This window comes from Bactrocera dorsalis, chromosome 5, assembly GCF_023373825.1.
Source record: "Bactrocera dorsalis isolate Fly_Bdor chromosome 5, ASM2337382v1, whole genome shotgun sequence".
NCBI lineage: Eukaryota > Metazoa > Arthropoda > Insecta > Diptera > Tephritidae > Bactrocera > Bactrocera dorsalis.
This window is the reverse complement of record NC_064307.1, coordinates 41,299,598-41,317,301: the sequence shown is the minus strand read 5'-3', so window position 1 is coordinate 41,317,301 and position 17,704 is coordinate 41,299,598. Positions and strand designations below refer to the sequence as shown.

General features: G+C 39.7%; 2 protein-coding genes across 5 annotated transcripts in view; both read right to left on the bottom strand.

Moving 5' to 3' along the window:
• The window catches only part of LOC105229026 (carbohydrate sulfotransferase 11), a 43,161-nt gene that overhangs the window by 13,884 nt on the left and 11,573 nt on the right, over positions 1-17,704 (bottom strand). For all 4 annotated transcript variants that reach the window (XM_049457354.1, XM_049457358.1, XM_049457355.1 and 1 more), the window contains exon 2: positions 17,251-17,586. In XM_049457354.1, the coding sequence (XP_049313311.1) occupies positions 17,251-17,382 (132 nt within the window). In that variant the 5' untranslated portion in view covers positions 17,383-17,586. The remainder of the gene's footprint in view (positions 1-17,250; positions 17,587-17,704) is intronic.
• On the bottom strand, positions 877-3,271 carry LOC125778639 (fibrinogen C domain-containing protein 1-like). Its single transcript, XM_049457359.1, has 3 exons — positions 2,745-3,271; positions 2,153-2,689; positions 877-2,092 (listed from the first exon to the last, which is right to left on the bottom strand). The coding sequence occupies exons 1-3, from the start codon at positions 2,978-2,980 to the stop codon at positions 1,951-1,953; spliced, it is 915 nt and encodes a 304-aa protein (XP_049313316.1). The 5' UTR covers positions 2,981-3,271; the 3' UTR covers positions 877-1,950.

Below are 17,704 nucleotides of genomic sequence, written 5' to 3'. Positions count from 1 at the left end.
GTACTAGTTCGCGTTTTTACAGACGGATATATATGAATTATAGGGTCTCTGGCATTTCGTTCTGTGAGTTACAAATTTAAGGGGCTCATCTCGTGTGTCGGTTTAAAAAATCATTTTTGCACAAGTCCAATCTAGGGCATTCATAGAATCTGCTGGTGAAGTAATTTTCCAAAATTGAATGGACGCTCTTTGTCTACTTTTTTTCTTCATGGATACCATTGTAGGGATAAACCTCACAATTATTAAAATATATTTACTTAAAAATATTCAATATAGCGGTAAATATATAATAGAAATTAGTAAACATTTAGAAGCTCTCTGTTTTTTTCATTACACTATAAGAAATCAGAAAAAAACCTTTCAAAACGACAGCACACGGGATGATACCTAAAGGGGCTATGCCAGTGTAACCCATGAAAAATTAGGCAATTTTCGTGAATTTAAAAAAAAAATGTGTTTAATGGAATGTTTCGTAGTTCGGAGCTATGTGCTTTCTTCGGAGATGCCCCAACTGCTGACATGATTCCGGCCAAATGAGTAGCTAAAACAAAAAAAAAATCAAAAAGATGATGAAAACTGAAGGTATTTCCAATACAATGACCTACAACTTTTGAAAAATATTAAAAATTATCAAAATGGCGCAGTTTTGGAAAAATATTTCGTTTATTAGGTAAAAAATGGTCGTTTTTTAATACCGAGGTGACTATTTTCAACCAATCAAAAATATCGTCGGTCATTGTATAGTAAATATAGTCCACAATACTCAGTTTCAATTTCTCATTGAGTTAGGATGTTAGCAATTATGAAAAATGTCGTTTTGAGAAAAACGCGTTTAAAGTTGCACTTATATAGGTATATATACAAATATACCTGCCATTCAAAAACTATATAAGGAACTATATAAAGATACGACCGTGCCGATTTCATAGGATATTTTTGGAAATATAAACTATCGAGAAAGCAAAAAAAAAAAAAAATTTTTTGAAAGTGTCATACGTGCATAGCCCTTTAAAGTAGGACTGTGAAAGCGGTCTTGCCAAGAATAATGGCCAACACTGTAGGCCCTAGACAAAGCAGAAGACCTTTAAGGGGCCGTCCATAAATTACGTCATACCTTGAAGGGGAGGGAGGGTATCATTTAGAAGTGACAATGTGTGACAAAGAGCAAGGGGGGTCAAAAGCTTTGTAACATCACATTTCAAAATTTGTTATGATGCCATCCCATCTAAAACCCGTTCCATATGATAGTTATTACCCAAGTGTCGAGTCATACTTATTTAAAAGATCGTGTAGCATATGTGTCCTATATTTTTCTTCATATACAGCCACCAATCAACTCAAATAATCACATAAAAACAAGAGCTGTTACCTATCGCGAAAATTCGTCCACAAAGAATTGCGGCTAGACGTGCCCGAGAGATTCTCTGTTTAATGAATGATAACGATGTTTTATGGATGGAAGAAGACGATGTTTATACAAAAGATGTTCCTGACATCCAAATTCAGAACGAAAATGAAGTGCCTGTTTTACCAGTAATAAATGATATAAAGTAGTGGGTCAAAAGTCCATGGACATAAGATGACTAAGTTTTGTATTTTTAATTAGCATAATTAAGTATCTATTATTTCTTGACTATTTATTCGTTGTCTCTGTACTTTAATATTTAAGTAAATGTTGATTTTATTAAAGACTAGCAATGCTGTGCGCAAACTGACTCAAAAAATATAACTATTTCATTATTTCCAATACAAAGAATTTAACTTCGCTTTGAAATGTTGGAAATTATAATGTGTTACTAAATTGAAAAAATATTATTATGTTTTTATTAGAATGTTAATCAAACATTACATTATCTCCGAATCCGAATCTAAGCGCAAAGTTTACTAAGTAAGATTTTAATAATACATTTAGTTATTAAAAATTTGATCAATTTCACAAAATATATAAAATCATTTGGCCTTCAGTGACATGCGCCTTAGGCATTCCACTGTGGGGCGTATCATCATTTGCGCTGATTTCAAAGATTCAAACAAAGCTATGCTGTCCCAATTGCCGCGGTAGCTCTTTTGTCCATATAGTCCATTAAGTTGACTACAAATATGTACATAAATCTCAAATGAACGTGGCACAAGCTAACGGTGCTGCAATTACCTATCGCCACAATCTTCAAACCACCAGCCGCCTTCGTAATAAACAGCACAATTACCAAGTTCAGCGATGTCATTATCCTGATCACGAGTGGTGAACTTCGCACCCACGTGCCCTTTCAAGCTATCGCCAGCAGTGCCTTCATAAGTACCCAATATTTTAAGAGGATAGCCCTCCAATTCACCTCCGACTGCAAATTCCGAGTAGCGCGCATAATAACTTTCACCACTATATCTCTGCATTTCTATATAGAGCTCATGCTGACAACTACTGGTGAACGCATGTAGTTTTTCCAAACCAATCCAATAATTTTCATCCAGCACCCCGAAACCGTTCTGATACTCCCGCCAATCTCTATCGAAGTCCACGGCATCACTGACACGTCGTTGTATAACTAACCAACCACCATAGTTCACCTCTTCGTTACAGTATACGGCAAAGGGTGTGTCACTAAACTTTTCCAATGTTATATTGTAAACACCACTTTTGAAGCTCTTAGCTGCTGCCTCCAAACAGCTTGCAGGCACCGACTTTCGAACACTGAAATTTTACCTAAATAGTACGAATAATCTTTACAAATAATAGATTGCAGTACCTCAGCTGTTCCTCAACCGATTGCAGTTTGGTTTCAATGAGAGATATTTGTGTCCAAATATCACCTTCTCGCTTACGCGCAGCTTGCAATTCTTCAAGGAACTTTTTAAAGACCTCTATTTGCACATTAAAATTGCATTCATATCTAGTGCTTGAATCTAGATATTCACCGCAAACGTTCTTAATGCGAAACCACAATAAATAATGTAGTAACAGGAACAATATAAATCGGAGCATTTCAATTTCTGCGACGTGCTCTAAGCGACTGTTTCGTTTAAGCTAAGCTGGCGTGCTCACAACTCTTCAATATTATCAATATAAACATAATAATTAGCTTGTATATGGCATAGAGGCTTACAGTGTGATATAAGATTAAATTTTTATTCATAATTCAGCAAACAATTCTGATAATGAGGTATTACCTACAACTGTGATAACCTCCGAACTCTTTTGTTATCAATTCCCGCTCACAGCAAATCAAACACATTTTTGTGAAGCTCAGGTCGTTGCTCTCAATAAGCGATATGTGTGAATATATAGGGTGATTTTTTAAGAGCTTGATAACTTTTTTTTAAAAAAAAAAACGCATAAAATTTGCAAAATCTCATCGGTTCTTTATTTGAAACGTTAGATTGGCTCATGACATTTACTTTTTGAAGATAATTTCATTTAAATGTTGACCGCGGCTGCGTCTTAGGTGGTCCATTCGGAAAGTCCAATTTTGGGCAACTTTTTCGAGCATTTCGGCCGGAATAGCCCGAATTTCTTCGGAAATGTTGTCTTCCAAAGCTGGAATAGTTGCTGGCTTATTTCTGTAGACTTTAGACTTGACGTAGCCCCACAAAAAATAGTCTAAAGGCGTTAAATCGCATGATCTTGGTGGCCAACTTACGGGTCCATTTCTTGAGATGAATTGTTGTCCGAAGTTTTCCCTCAAAATGGCCATAGAATCGCGAGCTGTGTGGCATGTAGCGCCATCTTGTTGAAACCACATGTCAACCAAGTTCAGTTCTTCCATTTTTGGCAACAAAAAGTTTGTTAGCATCGAACGATAGCGATCGCCATTCACCGTAACGTTGCGTCCAACAGCATCTTGAAAAAATACGGTCCAATGATTCCACCAGCGTACAAACCACACCAACAGTGCATTTTTCGGGTTGCATGGGCAGTTCTTGAACGGCTTCTGGTTGCTCTTCACCCCAAATGCGGCAATTTTGCTTATTTACGTAGCCATTCAACCAGAAATGAGCCTCATCGCTGTACAATTCACGCGCGCGAAACACTTTTCGAACCGAACACTAATTTTGGTAATAAAATTCATGATTTGCAAGCGTTGCTCGTTAGTAAGTCTATTCATGATGAAATGTCAAAGCATACTGAGCATCTTTCTCTTTGACACCATGTCTGAAATCCCACGTGATCTGTCAAATACTAATGCATGAAAATCCTAACCTCAAAAAAATCACCCGTTACAAATTAGTTGGAGTAAACAGTAGCAGTGGAGGATGGAGTCATGTGTAGAAGTTCACGCAAGTGAGGAAAGTTCTCTGATTGCCATTCACTTGGGAGTGGCCAGAAACGATTCTTTTACATATGACTCAAGCAGCTCACGACTTCCGGTCTTTGACCAAGTATCCTCTGGGTAGCCTAAGAACATCCGTTTGAAGGCGAGCTAACGTGAGAAGGCGAAACATCCCCTGCATAGGGTTGTGCGCTGGGTTTGGGACCCGCCACGTAAAAAAACACCCCCAGTGAATAGTCATAACCAGCCTCGGATGAGAGACCCCCCTTTTGATGACGACCATGGCAAACGAAATAAGGACTACGAATTGAGGGCATGCACCTGGAATGTCCGGTCCCTTAACTGGGAAGGTGCCACTGCCCAGCTGGTTGATGTCCTCGTGAAAACAAAGGCTGACATCACCGCCGTCCAAGAAATGCGATGGACGGGACAAGGACAGAGACGAGTAGGTCCTTGTGACATTTACTACAGTGGCCATATAAAGGAGCGCAGGTTTGGTGTGGGATTCGTGGTGGGAGAGAGACTCCGTCGCCGAGTACTATCATTCACTGCGGTGAATGAACGTCTAGCCACAATCCACATCAAAGCGAGGTTCTTCAACATATCGCTGATTTGCGCCCACGCCCCGACGGAAGAGAAGGACGATGTGACCAAAGATGCCTTTTATGAGTGCTTGGAGCGCACTTATGTGAGATGCCCCCGTCACGATGTAAAAATCGTGCTTGGCGACTTCAACGCCAGGGTGGGCAAAGAAGGTATCTTTGGTACTACGGTCGGTAAATTCAGCCTCCACGAGGAAACTTCCCCAAATGGGTTGAGGCTGATCGACTTCGCCGGGGCCCGAAATATGGTTATCTGTAGTACTAGATTCCAGCATAAGAAGATCCATCAAGCTACCTGGCTGTCTCCGGATCGAAAAACCACCAACCAGATCGATCATGTTGTGATAGACGGAAGACACGTCTCCAGTGTTTTAGATGTGCGTGCGCTCCGAGGTCCTAACATCGACTCGGACCACTATCTTGTTGCAGCTAAGATTCGCACCCGCCTCTGTGCAGCAAAAAACGCACGCCAACAAACACAAGGAAGGTTCGACGTCGAGAAGCTGCAATCACAACATACAGCCGAACGATTCTCTACTCGGCTTGCACTCCTGCTCTCTGAGAGCACTCGTCAACAACTCGGTATAAGGGAACTGTGGGACGGCATTTCAAACTCCTTACGTACAGCTGCAACCGAAACCATTGGTTTTCGGAAAGTGCAAAAGAACAGCTGGTACGACGACGAGTGCCGTGTCGCAGCGGAGAGAAAACAGGCTGCCTACCTCGCAACGTTACGATCGACCACAACACGTGCGGGATGGGATAGATACCGAGAGTTGAAGAGGGAAGCGAGACGCATTTGCAGACAGAAGAAGAAAGAGGCCGAAATGCGTTATTACGAACAGCTCGATAAGCTGGCCGACAGGGGTAATGCTCGAAAATTCTACGAAAAGATGCGGCGGCTTACAGAAGGTTTCAAGACCGGAGCATACTCCTGTAGAACCCCCCAAGGTGATCTATCCACCGATGCCCAGAGCATACTTAAATTATGGAGGGAGCACTTCTGCAGCCTTCTGAATGGCAATGAACACATAACACCAGGAGAAGGCGAACCCGATACCCCAATCGATGACGATGGAGCAGACGTTCCATTGCCCGATCATGAAGAAGTTCGAATAGCAATTGCCCGCCTGAAAAACAACAAAGCGGCAGGGGCCGATGGATTGCCGGCCGAGCTATTCAAACACGGCGGCGAAGAACTGATAAGGAGCATGCATCAACTTCTTTGTAAAATATGGTCGGACGAAAGCATGCCCAACGATTGGAATCTAAGTGTGCTCTGTCCAATCCATAAAAAAGGAGACCCCACAATCTGCGCCAACTACCGTGGGATAAGCCTCCTCAACATCGCATATAAGGTTCTGTCGAGCGTATTGTGTGAAAGATTAAAGCCCACCGTCAACAAACTGATTGGACCTTATCAGTGTGGCTTCAGACCTGGTAAATCAACAACCGACCAGATATTCACCATGCGCCAAATCTTGGAAAAGACCCGTGAAAGGAGAATCGACACTCACCACCTATTCGTCGATTTCAAAGCTGCTTTCGACAGCACGAAAAGGAGCTGCCTTTATGCCGCGATGTCTGAATTTGGTATCCCCGCAAAACTAATACGGCTGTGTAAACTGACGTTGAGCAACACGAAAAGCTCCGTCAGGATCGGGAAGGACCTCTCCGAGCCGTTCGATACCAAACGAGGTTTCAGACAAGGTGATTCCCTATCGTGCGACTTTTTCAACCTGCTTCTGGAGAAAATAGTTCGAGCTGCAGAACTCAACAGAGAAGGTACCATCTTCTATAAGAGTGTACAACTGCTGGCGTATGCCGATGATATTGATATCATCGGCCTCAACACCCGCGCCGTTAGTTCTGCTTTCTCCAGACTGGACAAGGAAGCAAAATTTAAACAGTGGGCCCCAATAGTGATCCAAGGACTCAGGCTGGAAGAACGGCAGTGGATAAGCGCAAGACTGAATAATACCTGACTGAATAACTCTGATTTTTTCCCAGCAGTATTTTAAGAAGACTTCGCCTCCAAAAAAAGAAAACCAGTCATTGAATGTATAAGTGAACAGCAATTAGGATCCAAAAGGTCAAAAATACTGCAAGAAGAAAATAAAAAAAATCGTCTTTGCTACAAGGCATAGGTACTTAAGTTAAAGTGCACAAACTCTGAAAGCCGACAAATCAAAACCGGAAAGAGTGTTCATAGAAGTCTGTAAACTACTTTTTCTTCTTCTTTACTGGCATAGATGCCACTTACGCGATTATAGCCAAGTTAACAACAGCGTGGCAGTCGTTTCTTCTTTTCACAATGTGGCGCCAATTGGAGATTCCAAGCGAAGCCAGGTCCTTCTCCACCTGATCTCTCTAACGTACTGGAGGTCTTCTCTTTCCTTTGCTTCCTCCGGCGGTTACTGCGTCGAATACTTTCACAACTGGAGCGTTTTCGTTCATTCGGATGAAATGACCTAGCCAGCGTAGCCTCTGTCTTTTAATTCGCTGAACTATGTCACAGCGATATCGAATGCGATATTCACAGCGGCTAATGCACAAAGGAGGACACATCTTCCGCAGAACCTTCCTCTCGAAAACTCGCAACGTCGACTCATCAGTTGTTGTCATCGTCCAAGCCTCTGCACCATATAGCAGGACGGGAATGATGAGTGACTTGGAGAGGTTGGTCTTTGTTCGTCGAGAGAGGACTTTGATAATTGCCTACTCAGTCCGAAACAGCAACATTTGGCAAGGGTTATTCTGCGTTGGATTCCGAGGCTGACATTGTAGTTGGTGTTAATACTAGTTCCAAGATAGATGAAATTATAATTTATTATAATTGACAACAGTGACGTCAGAGCCAAGTCAGTCACGAGTGCGACAACTGTTTGTTTGATGACAAGATTTCATCTTATCCTCATTCAGTACCAGACCCATTTGCTTCTCTCCTTTATCCATTATGGAGAAAGCAGGACTAACGGCGCGGTTGTTGAGGCCGATGATATCAATATCATTGGCGTACGCCACCAGCAGTACACTCTTATAGAAGATGGTACCTACTCTATTTAGTTCTGAAGCTCGATGTACTTTCTGCAACAGTAGATCGAAGAGTCGCCTTATCTGAAACCTGTGCTCAGTATATGCTTATCAAAATATTCAACTGTTTCGAGTATTCGAAATAACATTGAACAAAGTCTTACTATTTATTGCTTCTAGTAGTATGTACGGACATTTCTACATAGACTTTGAGTGTACTAACAATAAACCAAGTGAAAATCGACATTAAAAGCTCACGTACATTATAATTTATAATCTCGAACAACCACTTAATGTCAATATCTATTACATCGAATAAAAAACCAAGTATGTCTGTGTATACAATAACAATGTGTACAAAAGTGATTTGTATAGAAATTTGTTTATTCACAACATTTTAAGGAGAGCAAATATGTGTCTTTTTATGTAAGAAAGTATGTATGTATATAGATAAACACATATGTACATGTACATATGTCATTCGCTTTTTGATTTCCTACACGCTTTTCCGCTAGCAACACCAAAGTCACTAAATTGCTCCGACAATACAAATGTAAATTCAGATGCATTCAGCGAAATGCTACTGGAATGCAACAACAGCAACAATGACAGAACAACAAAAAGTCGTAAACAAATTTCCAAAGTGGCGTATAAAGCAAAGAAAAGCATTCAAAGCAGCTTATAAGTGGACATATGTGAGTGCGTGTGTGTGTGTGGGTGTGTGAATGCATACAAATGCAATATACAAGTTTATGGCTTTGCCCCTCAATCGCAGCTATTCGCCCAATGCGCTGTAATCGCTGTCGTGGTCAGTAGTGCCAGGGTCAAGTGCAAGCAGAGTGACAATAACTCGTTGATATGTCTTCCTCGAATGTTTTTGCATACATGTGTATGTGTGTGTGTATGTGTTTGTGTGTATGAGGTTTGGTTAGAGGTCCCGGAAGACGAACAGTAAAAAGATATAGTAGCTTATTTGCATGGACGGATTAGCACAACCAATTGTATGTTTGTGTGTGTGTGCCAGTTGGCGCTAATTAAAAACGATAAACCGTTAGCTTGGTTTATTGGACGGAACTTGCAAGTGATTTCTGTACTTTACTTGTAATACATACTAAACATATATGTATATTGATGCAACTATTGAAAAGTAGCTCAGCAGACAGTGTTTATAACTAATTAGATCATGTGCTCTTTGTTTATTGATTAGATATATTCTTTTACAAAGAGTGGCTTAAAATGTTGATTACGGTATTTCGAGGTGAGTATATTTGTAGTCAGGGAAAAGTAGCACCAATATTTTGTAAGAGGAATAATAATGTATAGTTGCCGGACTTTTTATCCTGACTACTATAAAAGGATTTGGTAGTGCGAATATCAATAACCAGACATTGTTTACAGTTTACTAGAAACACTGAAAAGAACGCTGAGTTTAAATTTTTATAAAGTACTGTTTAAAGTAAAAGTATTTGTTTTTAGAGATTTAACAGCTGATCCAAGTATAGGTACTTTTTTCAATGGCCTTTTTATGACAGATTACGTGTGAGTCGTGTCAAGCTGTCATAGTATTTTTGTTCAGCATTGTTTGATATTTCATCATTGAAAGATTTACACCTTAACAATGTGTACAATTCGTTCAACTTTATGTGTTTCGCGCGCTTCGTTTATGGTCAACATAATCGGCCTACTGAGCGTACTATTCGCAACATCATCACTTATCTTGACACCCAGCACTTATTATTGGATTATATTCGACCGAATAGACTACGGCTAGCACGCAGTGAAGAAAATAAAGCAGCCTTAGCTTCGTGTGTATACGAAGATCGTGGAGAGTCGATTCGGTACCGTTCGCAGCAACTCGGACGGTTTGTTTCAATCGACTTGGCACATTTTACATCGAGATCTTAAATTGAAATCGTAAAAAATACAAGTTGGGCAAGAACTGTTGCCGCGACCTTCCCATGCGACTTCGCTTCGCTCTATGGGCTCTTGAAAAGTTTCAAATTTTGTTCAGCGATGAGGTCCACTTCGGGCTCAAGTGGTATGTAAACAGGCAGAATTGCCGCATTTAGGGCAAAGAGCAATCTGAAAAGATTCAAGAGCTACCATCTTCCAGTAGTTTGTGGTCCGGTGGAAACATCGGTCTATATTTCTTCATAACTGATGCCAGTGAGAACGTAACCGTTACCACAGCATGATAACCGAATATTTTTTTAAGGAATTAAACGTATTAATACTCTAAAACTCACAAAATGATGTATGTAACTGGTCTTGAACGGTTGCCTGAATTTCACATACTTGCCCCGTATGCTATATGTATGTACTATAACAAGGGTTGGTAGCAGTACATAACATACAACGTTTTCCATTAATTTATAGCCGGAAGCCATGCATAATCCAATAAATTTTGCTCTAGATATTTTAATATATGTAAAATGACGTGCCAATGTTCAGAAGTCATTTTTATTTTTCAAAAAGGCCTACACGGACTGCCATAATACTTGCTAGTAAAGTTCATAAATTTTTAGCTTTACATATGTACATGTTTCGCTAAATGGCAGGCATATAAAGAAAATATATATTTTAAACGAAAAAATAACTTTTTTTTAACTAAAAAAACTTGCATTATTTTAGCTTATTCCATTCACTTCATACATCCACTGAAAATTTCACACACACGCAGTGGCGATGATTTCATTTTATGCTATTCTTTTGAAAGTCTAATTGGGTGCAAAATTGTCCATGACTCTCAATTTTTTGTAAGAATAATTTATTCCTCTGCTAGAAAATAGCAATGACGTAGTATTGTTATTTTTGTCCACACAAAGTAATTAAAGAATAAATTAATTAGTCTACTCAACGACGGCGCTTTGGACAAGGTCACGCATGACCGAGCGTTTACGTCTGTAATTTGACAAAACTTGTACATTTTGCGTATAGTTAATTATAAACATATACGAACTTTCTTATAGATTTATACATACATACATATGTATTATGTATATTATAATTTTATGAATTTGTGAGCTTTGTTTCTATCTAAACACGTACAAATATTTAAACAAATGTTTTCTGAAAAATTTTCCATATTTAAAGTAAATACCTACATAGTAGAACAAAAAAAAATTAACATTGGTTTAACCGAAACTACGAGTATAATACCCTTCACAGCTTTATTTTTTATAGCTTAATAAGGTATAAAAAGAACTTTATCTTGATTTTGACTTACATACATACATATGTATGTATTTGAAGAAGTCTGATTTGAACAATTTGTTTGCAAATTATAACACTTCTTAGGACACATCCAAGCCAAATTTCGTGAAGATATCTCCTTAAATAAAGAAGATCTTTCAGTTTTTACTACAGCTATGTATATGCTATATGACGATCACGGCAAACGCAAGGATTAAGGATTACGATTTAAAGGCATGCACCTGGAATGTCCGGTCCCTTAATTGGAAAGGAGTCGCTGCCCTGCCGGTTGATGTCCCAAACAGTAAATGCTGACATCACCGCCGTCCAAGAAGTGCGATAGACGAGACAAGGACTGAGACGAGTAGGTCCTTGTAGCATTTGCTACAGTGGCCATATAAAGGAAAGAAGATGAAAATCTAGCCACAATCCGCATTAAAGCGAAGATCTTCAACATATTGCCCATGCCCGACGGAAGACAAGGACAATGTGACCAAGAATGCCTTCTACTATGAGCGCTTGGAGCGCACCTATGGCGACTTTAACGTCAGGGTGGGCAAAGAAGGTATCTTTGACACAACAGTCGGTAAAATTCAGCCTCAACGAGGACTTTGCCGGGGCCCGAAATATGCTGTATTAGATTCCAGCATTGATAAATTCAACAAGCTACCTTGCTGTCTCCGCATCGAAAAGCCATTAACCAGATCGATCCTGTTGGGAGAGACGGAAGAGACAGCCGAACGATTTTCTGTTCGTAAGTGAACCGTGAGACGACATGTCAAGCTCTTTAGGTACAGCTGCAAATGAAATCATTGGTTTTTTGAAAAGGCAAAATAGCTGGTACGATGAGGAGTATTGTATCGGAGCAGAAATAAACAGACTGCCTACCTCGCAACGTTGCATTGGACTGCAACACGTGCGGTACGGGATAGATACCGGGTGCTGAAGAGGGAAGCGGGACGCATTTGTAGCCAAAAAAAGATAGAGGGCGAAATGCGTAAGCATGAAAATCTTGACAAGCTGGCCGATAGCGGCTATTCAAACACGTGGAATTAGTCTTTCCAACATCGCATATAAGGTTCTATCGGGCGTACTATGTGAAATTTAAAGAAAGTAATTGGACCTTATCAGTGTGTCTTCAGACCTGGAAAATCAACAACAACAAATCTTGAAAAAGGCTCCTCGTCATCTCTTTGTCGATTTCAAAACTACTTTTGACAGCACGAAAAGTAGCTGCCGCTATGTCTGAATTTGGTATCTCCGCAAAACTATGACGGCTATGTAAACGGGCGTTGAGCAATAGCAAAAGCTCCATCAGGATCGGGAAGGACCAACGCAGAATATCTCAATTGAGAAGTAGAGTCTTCTTTCGATGAACAAAGAGTATTCGACTAGCGCGCTGTTGTAAACTCGGCTAAGCGATTTCTACGCCAATAAGGAAGAAGTTCGCTATATTCTTCCTTTATTGGCGTAGACACCGCTTACGTGATTATAGCCGAGTTAACAACCGCGCGCCAGTTCGAGATTCCTTCTTACTACGTTTGGCGCCAATTGAGTATTCCAAGCGAAGCCAGGTCCTTCTCCACTTGGTCCTTCCAACGGAGTGAGGGTCTTCCTCTTCCTCTGCTTCCCCCGGCGGGTACTGCGTCGAATACTTTCAGAGCTGGAGTGTTTTCGTCCATCCGGACAACATGACAACATGACCTAGGCGTAGCCGCTGTCGCTGCCGCTGAACTATGTCAATGTCGTCGTATATACAGACGGCTAAATCAACTTAGGTTGTCAAATCCCGAGCCTTATAACTTATATATAATATTTAATACCATTCACATATATAAGTATATAACAATACATATACATACTAAATTTTTGCGATAAACAATTTTAGTAATTACTTTGGTTATTATTATTATCTGTTTCAAGAAAAGGCGATAGTTAAGAGCTCATTAGCTTTAGCCTCAAAATATTTATTTTATACAATATTTATTAAATAAACATATTTTTGTGTAGATAAACATACCCCAGCGCTAAAATATGCGCATAAATTGAGAAAAGTAGGAGAATTTTTCGAATTTATTTTGCACTTGAATTTACACAAGTTGCTGTTTATGCACAAATATACAAGTAAATATTTATGAAGGAAATTTTACTTTGCTCTATAAGTGCACTGTTCACTTTTGCTTCGAGTGGAGGCGGCAGTAAATACGTCTGTAAAATTAATTAAGAATTATGACCAGCAGCTAAATTCCAAGTTATTTGGGAAACAAATGTTTGTACCTTCTGTTATTGCTACATATGTAAAGAATAGGACTTTATTGTTTTTTTTCTAAATTAAACTTCTGAGGCGGTTTCGTGATTCCTTGACTCAGTATAGTTTGAGCACGCGGAAAAGACAGAGACCAGTGAACAGAAAATTGCCTGATACACTAGAAATTTTGGTTTCGTCGAACTACACCACACCTGGAATCAATTACCGAAAATATCAATAACCATAAGCATTGACTCGATTGGTTGGGAGCTAAATATTTCGCAGAAATCTTTTAAACAATTTAAATAAGACTTGACGCAAAAAAGCTCGAATTATAGGTGCCATACATAGGTTAGCTTCTAAAAATCGCATGGACCAAATTTCCACCTACAATCGCTGCAAAATCGTGAGTCAAGCGAAAACGATCGTGGTTGAATCGAGATGAGCTCGCAATGAATGATGACTAAGCCTTGCTTTGCTATCTGGTTAGTGAGATGAGCAGGGAACCATCTACTTTGAGCTACTCTCCTATCGGCAAACTTTTAATTCAGACCTGTACTGATAACAAGTTGATCATCTGAAGAAAGCAGCAGATGCGGCCAGTTTGCGTTAGTGAGAGAGGCCATATAATATACATGAATGGTGACTAACCAGAAGCTCAGGAAAGTAGGTTCGTGGGTCTTTATTCGTCCACTTTATAGTCAATATCAGGCGACAATGAATACTGCTTATTCCTATGTAGGGCAAATAATTTTGTAGTTGAAAATTTTGCCTAAAAAGTGGTAAAAATCAACTGAATAAGTACTTTGCTAATAGCGACGACGGTTTCAATGGGAGTGACAGTGTCTGAGTGTGGGGGAGATTGGGGACAATTCCTCCCGGGCTCGCATTCTAAGGGTGGATATCGGTTTTCTTTCCACTGTCCTGGAGAGTGGCATATAAAATTATCTTTAAAATGGCAATTAGTTATCGAACAAAACTACGCATATTTCACTATAATCCAACTATGCTACATAAACAAAACCTTCAAATTATTGGAAAACTAATAAAGTACTTATATTTATTATTACAAAATTTTGACGAGGCCGGGAGCATATTAAACCGGCCAACACGTGGTATTCTTCGAATATACTAAAAATTATTCACATGACAAAGGTCATTAGTCTCATAAAAACGAATGATTCCGAGAGGTATTTTCAATAATCACCACATAACGTGTAATAATTCTTAATCAGACGATAACCGCGTCTAAATCACAAGTAACGGTACGAGTATTATTTAAATAATCTGAAGGCTGTTACCTTAATTAGTATAGCAATATCTGAAGAAAAACCTGACTAAACAGCTGTTTAAGTAAACACAATTGTTTCTCATATGTTTATTTAGTATAGTTTATTCTCGCAAAAGCTGAAAATTAATTAGAACACACATTTTTAGCTTCAGCTTCTATTCGGCGGTGATTCACAATTCTGGATTCTTGATTTGGAATTAACTGATCCGTAAAATAATAAAATTGTCATATTTCCATAGCTACAGTTCTAAGACACTGCCCTTATCTATCTACCAACCGGAACAAGTAATTTCCCGTGTGGTTCGCAAGTTAAATAGATTATTGAGTTATATTTCGTTCAATCTTTAGATGGAGCCACTGTTACCATTAGTAACGAACACTGAAGGCCAATGACTTGAGAGTTATTTTCCCATGAGTCTCTAATAATTATCTAAGTGCTAAATGGTTCAAGTATGCATCTTTCTGTATGCCTTACCAATAAGGAAACTATCTCTATATCGATAGGAACTTTTGATGACCATATTGGGTTAGATTAGGTTAGGTTAAGTTAAAAGGTCGATCCTAAGAAGGATCTCACTTGCTTAAAATGTTCGTTGTAGTACCTATAGAGTGGAGGTCTTCCTCCTTCCCCCCGCGGGTACTGCGTCGAATACTTCTATTTAAATAACTACATATAAAACAAAATACCGAGGGCAATGGGTGTCGGTGCTTGTAATGTCGTAGACTCAAGCTACTTTTGGACTGGCTGAATCATGACATTGCATACAGGCGTCGTCCATCGAAGGCTGGTGTATTTCCTCATGATGAATTGCTTTATATGCAATCTCAGAAGAAAGTGAATGGCGGAATATAACAAACATTACTAATGAAGTACCTGGCAGTAGATATAAAATGCTAGAGGTAGAGATCTCCGATGTCAAAGCTCAAAATGGAAACGAAGTGATGAAGAAGGCCGGGATATCAGCCCAAACGTCGATAGGAGACGAGACTGCTACCACCGGCGGTCGCAGCGATATGACAAGCAGTGCCGCCAGCGGCCACACCTTCATTACAACGAGAGCAGGCTGCGGTGATTGTAATAACTACTACTGCCAAGCTAGCTCTACAGCTAATGTGTTCCAACGACAGTCTAAGGACCCGAATTTTTATCCGGCCAAGGACTGTCAATTCGGCACTATTCCTCGAAATTGCTTCAGGAATGTTTTATGCCTCTACAACAATAACAAAAAACGGACCAGACTGGAGAAAGCGCTGTGAAGAAGAAAGAAGAGTGTCTGCGCTCTCTTGAGCAGATAACCGAGGGTTTCAACTCTGGCAACAAGAGAAAGCCCCGGAAGATGTTAAAGCAATGAGAGACTGAAGGTTAAGCACGACGGTTGTCGGTATATGGTATGTAGCCCACTCAAAAGCAAGTCCAATCAAAAGGAAGAGAATGTGAAACGGTTAGCTTGGGCTAGAGAGAGGGCGAAAAAGAGCTGTGTACATTTCGCCACAAGTATGGTGCAGTGCCTCGGATCCAGCATTTGCAAATCGCTTAAAGCAGCACATCGCTGAAAAGAGGCAGCGTTCGACAGAGAATCAACTGGAGGCATCAACGAAAAAGAGAAAGTTTTGGGACTTAGCCCAAAAGCAGAACGTCAAGCATGCGGACGACAAGCCAACAACTTCCAATGCAACGGCGTCAGCCAATGTGAATGGGAAGCGACCTCTGATCGTGGTGCACATCGCCTACAGTAATCCGATGGTACGTATATAGATGTCAGAGAAACAGTGGAAAATAGTGAAGTTGAAGCTATTGAAAGCGCTCTTCCCGAGTAAGAACTCAGAGCCAAATGCACACATGCCGATTATATAAGGATGTTACAGAATGGAGGAAAGCAATCGAGCTCTAAGTATTGGACGCAATATCCGCCTGAGGAAACAGAGAACGTGGAAGACCTCCACACTTAACTGTTATACTCTGTGGAATATATATAATTAAAGGATATTAAATTATTGTAAATTATCGACATTTTTCGAGGTTGAGTTTCGACTGTAGCATTTTATAAGATATTAAATAAGTTCTTCTTCTTCCTTAGTTTTACTTAAAATCATCAATTTGCACCTTATTAACAGCTATTCAACCGATAGAGTACTTATGTACACAAGTGTATTCATATACTATATAGCGGTAACTTGGCAACGACGTGTGACGAAGCTAATGTAAAAGTTGTTGTGTGCCACGAAGCTCGGAGATGTGTTAAAAATATTTACAAACTTTTTTTTCTAGATTAACACTTTTAATATGCAATAAAAGAGCAAATTAATATAACAACAAAAAGTAAACACACGCAAAAAACAACAACAATAAAAACTAGCAATATAAATACAGCGACTATTGATCAAATTGACTTTAAACCTTAGCTTTATTATCAGCGCGAGCGATAAGATTGGAGCTTAGCTCAAAACAAACGAGAATTTGCGAGCGTTGGAAGCTTAAACATAATAAATTGTTGTTGTGTTGGCGAGATAAAAATGCAGTTTACCGCTAATTACAAAAGCATCATACATAAATAATGATAAGCTAAAATGTATTTCTGTAAATATGTATATGTATATATATTTGTACTGTGCACTCACCTCATATCCTTTGAGGCGATAGGCCTGGTCCAGGCGCACCATATAGACGAGCGCCAAAGGCAGCAGCGAGATAGCGACGAAAATGAATAAACATCGCCGGATGGCGCGCCAATATGGGCTATTAATCCACATTTATTTAACCGACACTGTTCGCGATGACACTACAACGCCAGTTGTTGTTTGCTGCTGTTGTTGTTGCCGCTGCTTTGATATGAATTGCACAACATGCGGTATGATTTCCTTGTAACACCGTTATTGCTTATGTTTTGCAGGTATATCTTTATGCGCACTTTCTGCTATTTCCTAGTTGCTACACGAACACGCTACAGACAATAGCTGAAAAGCAAGATAATCACAATTAAATTCATGAATTGCGGCGAAATGCAACTAACAGCCAACTTTGGCTTGTGCACTCATTGAACCCAGAGCGATTAGACAGGTGCGAATGTGTGGA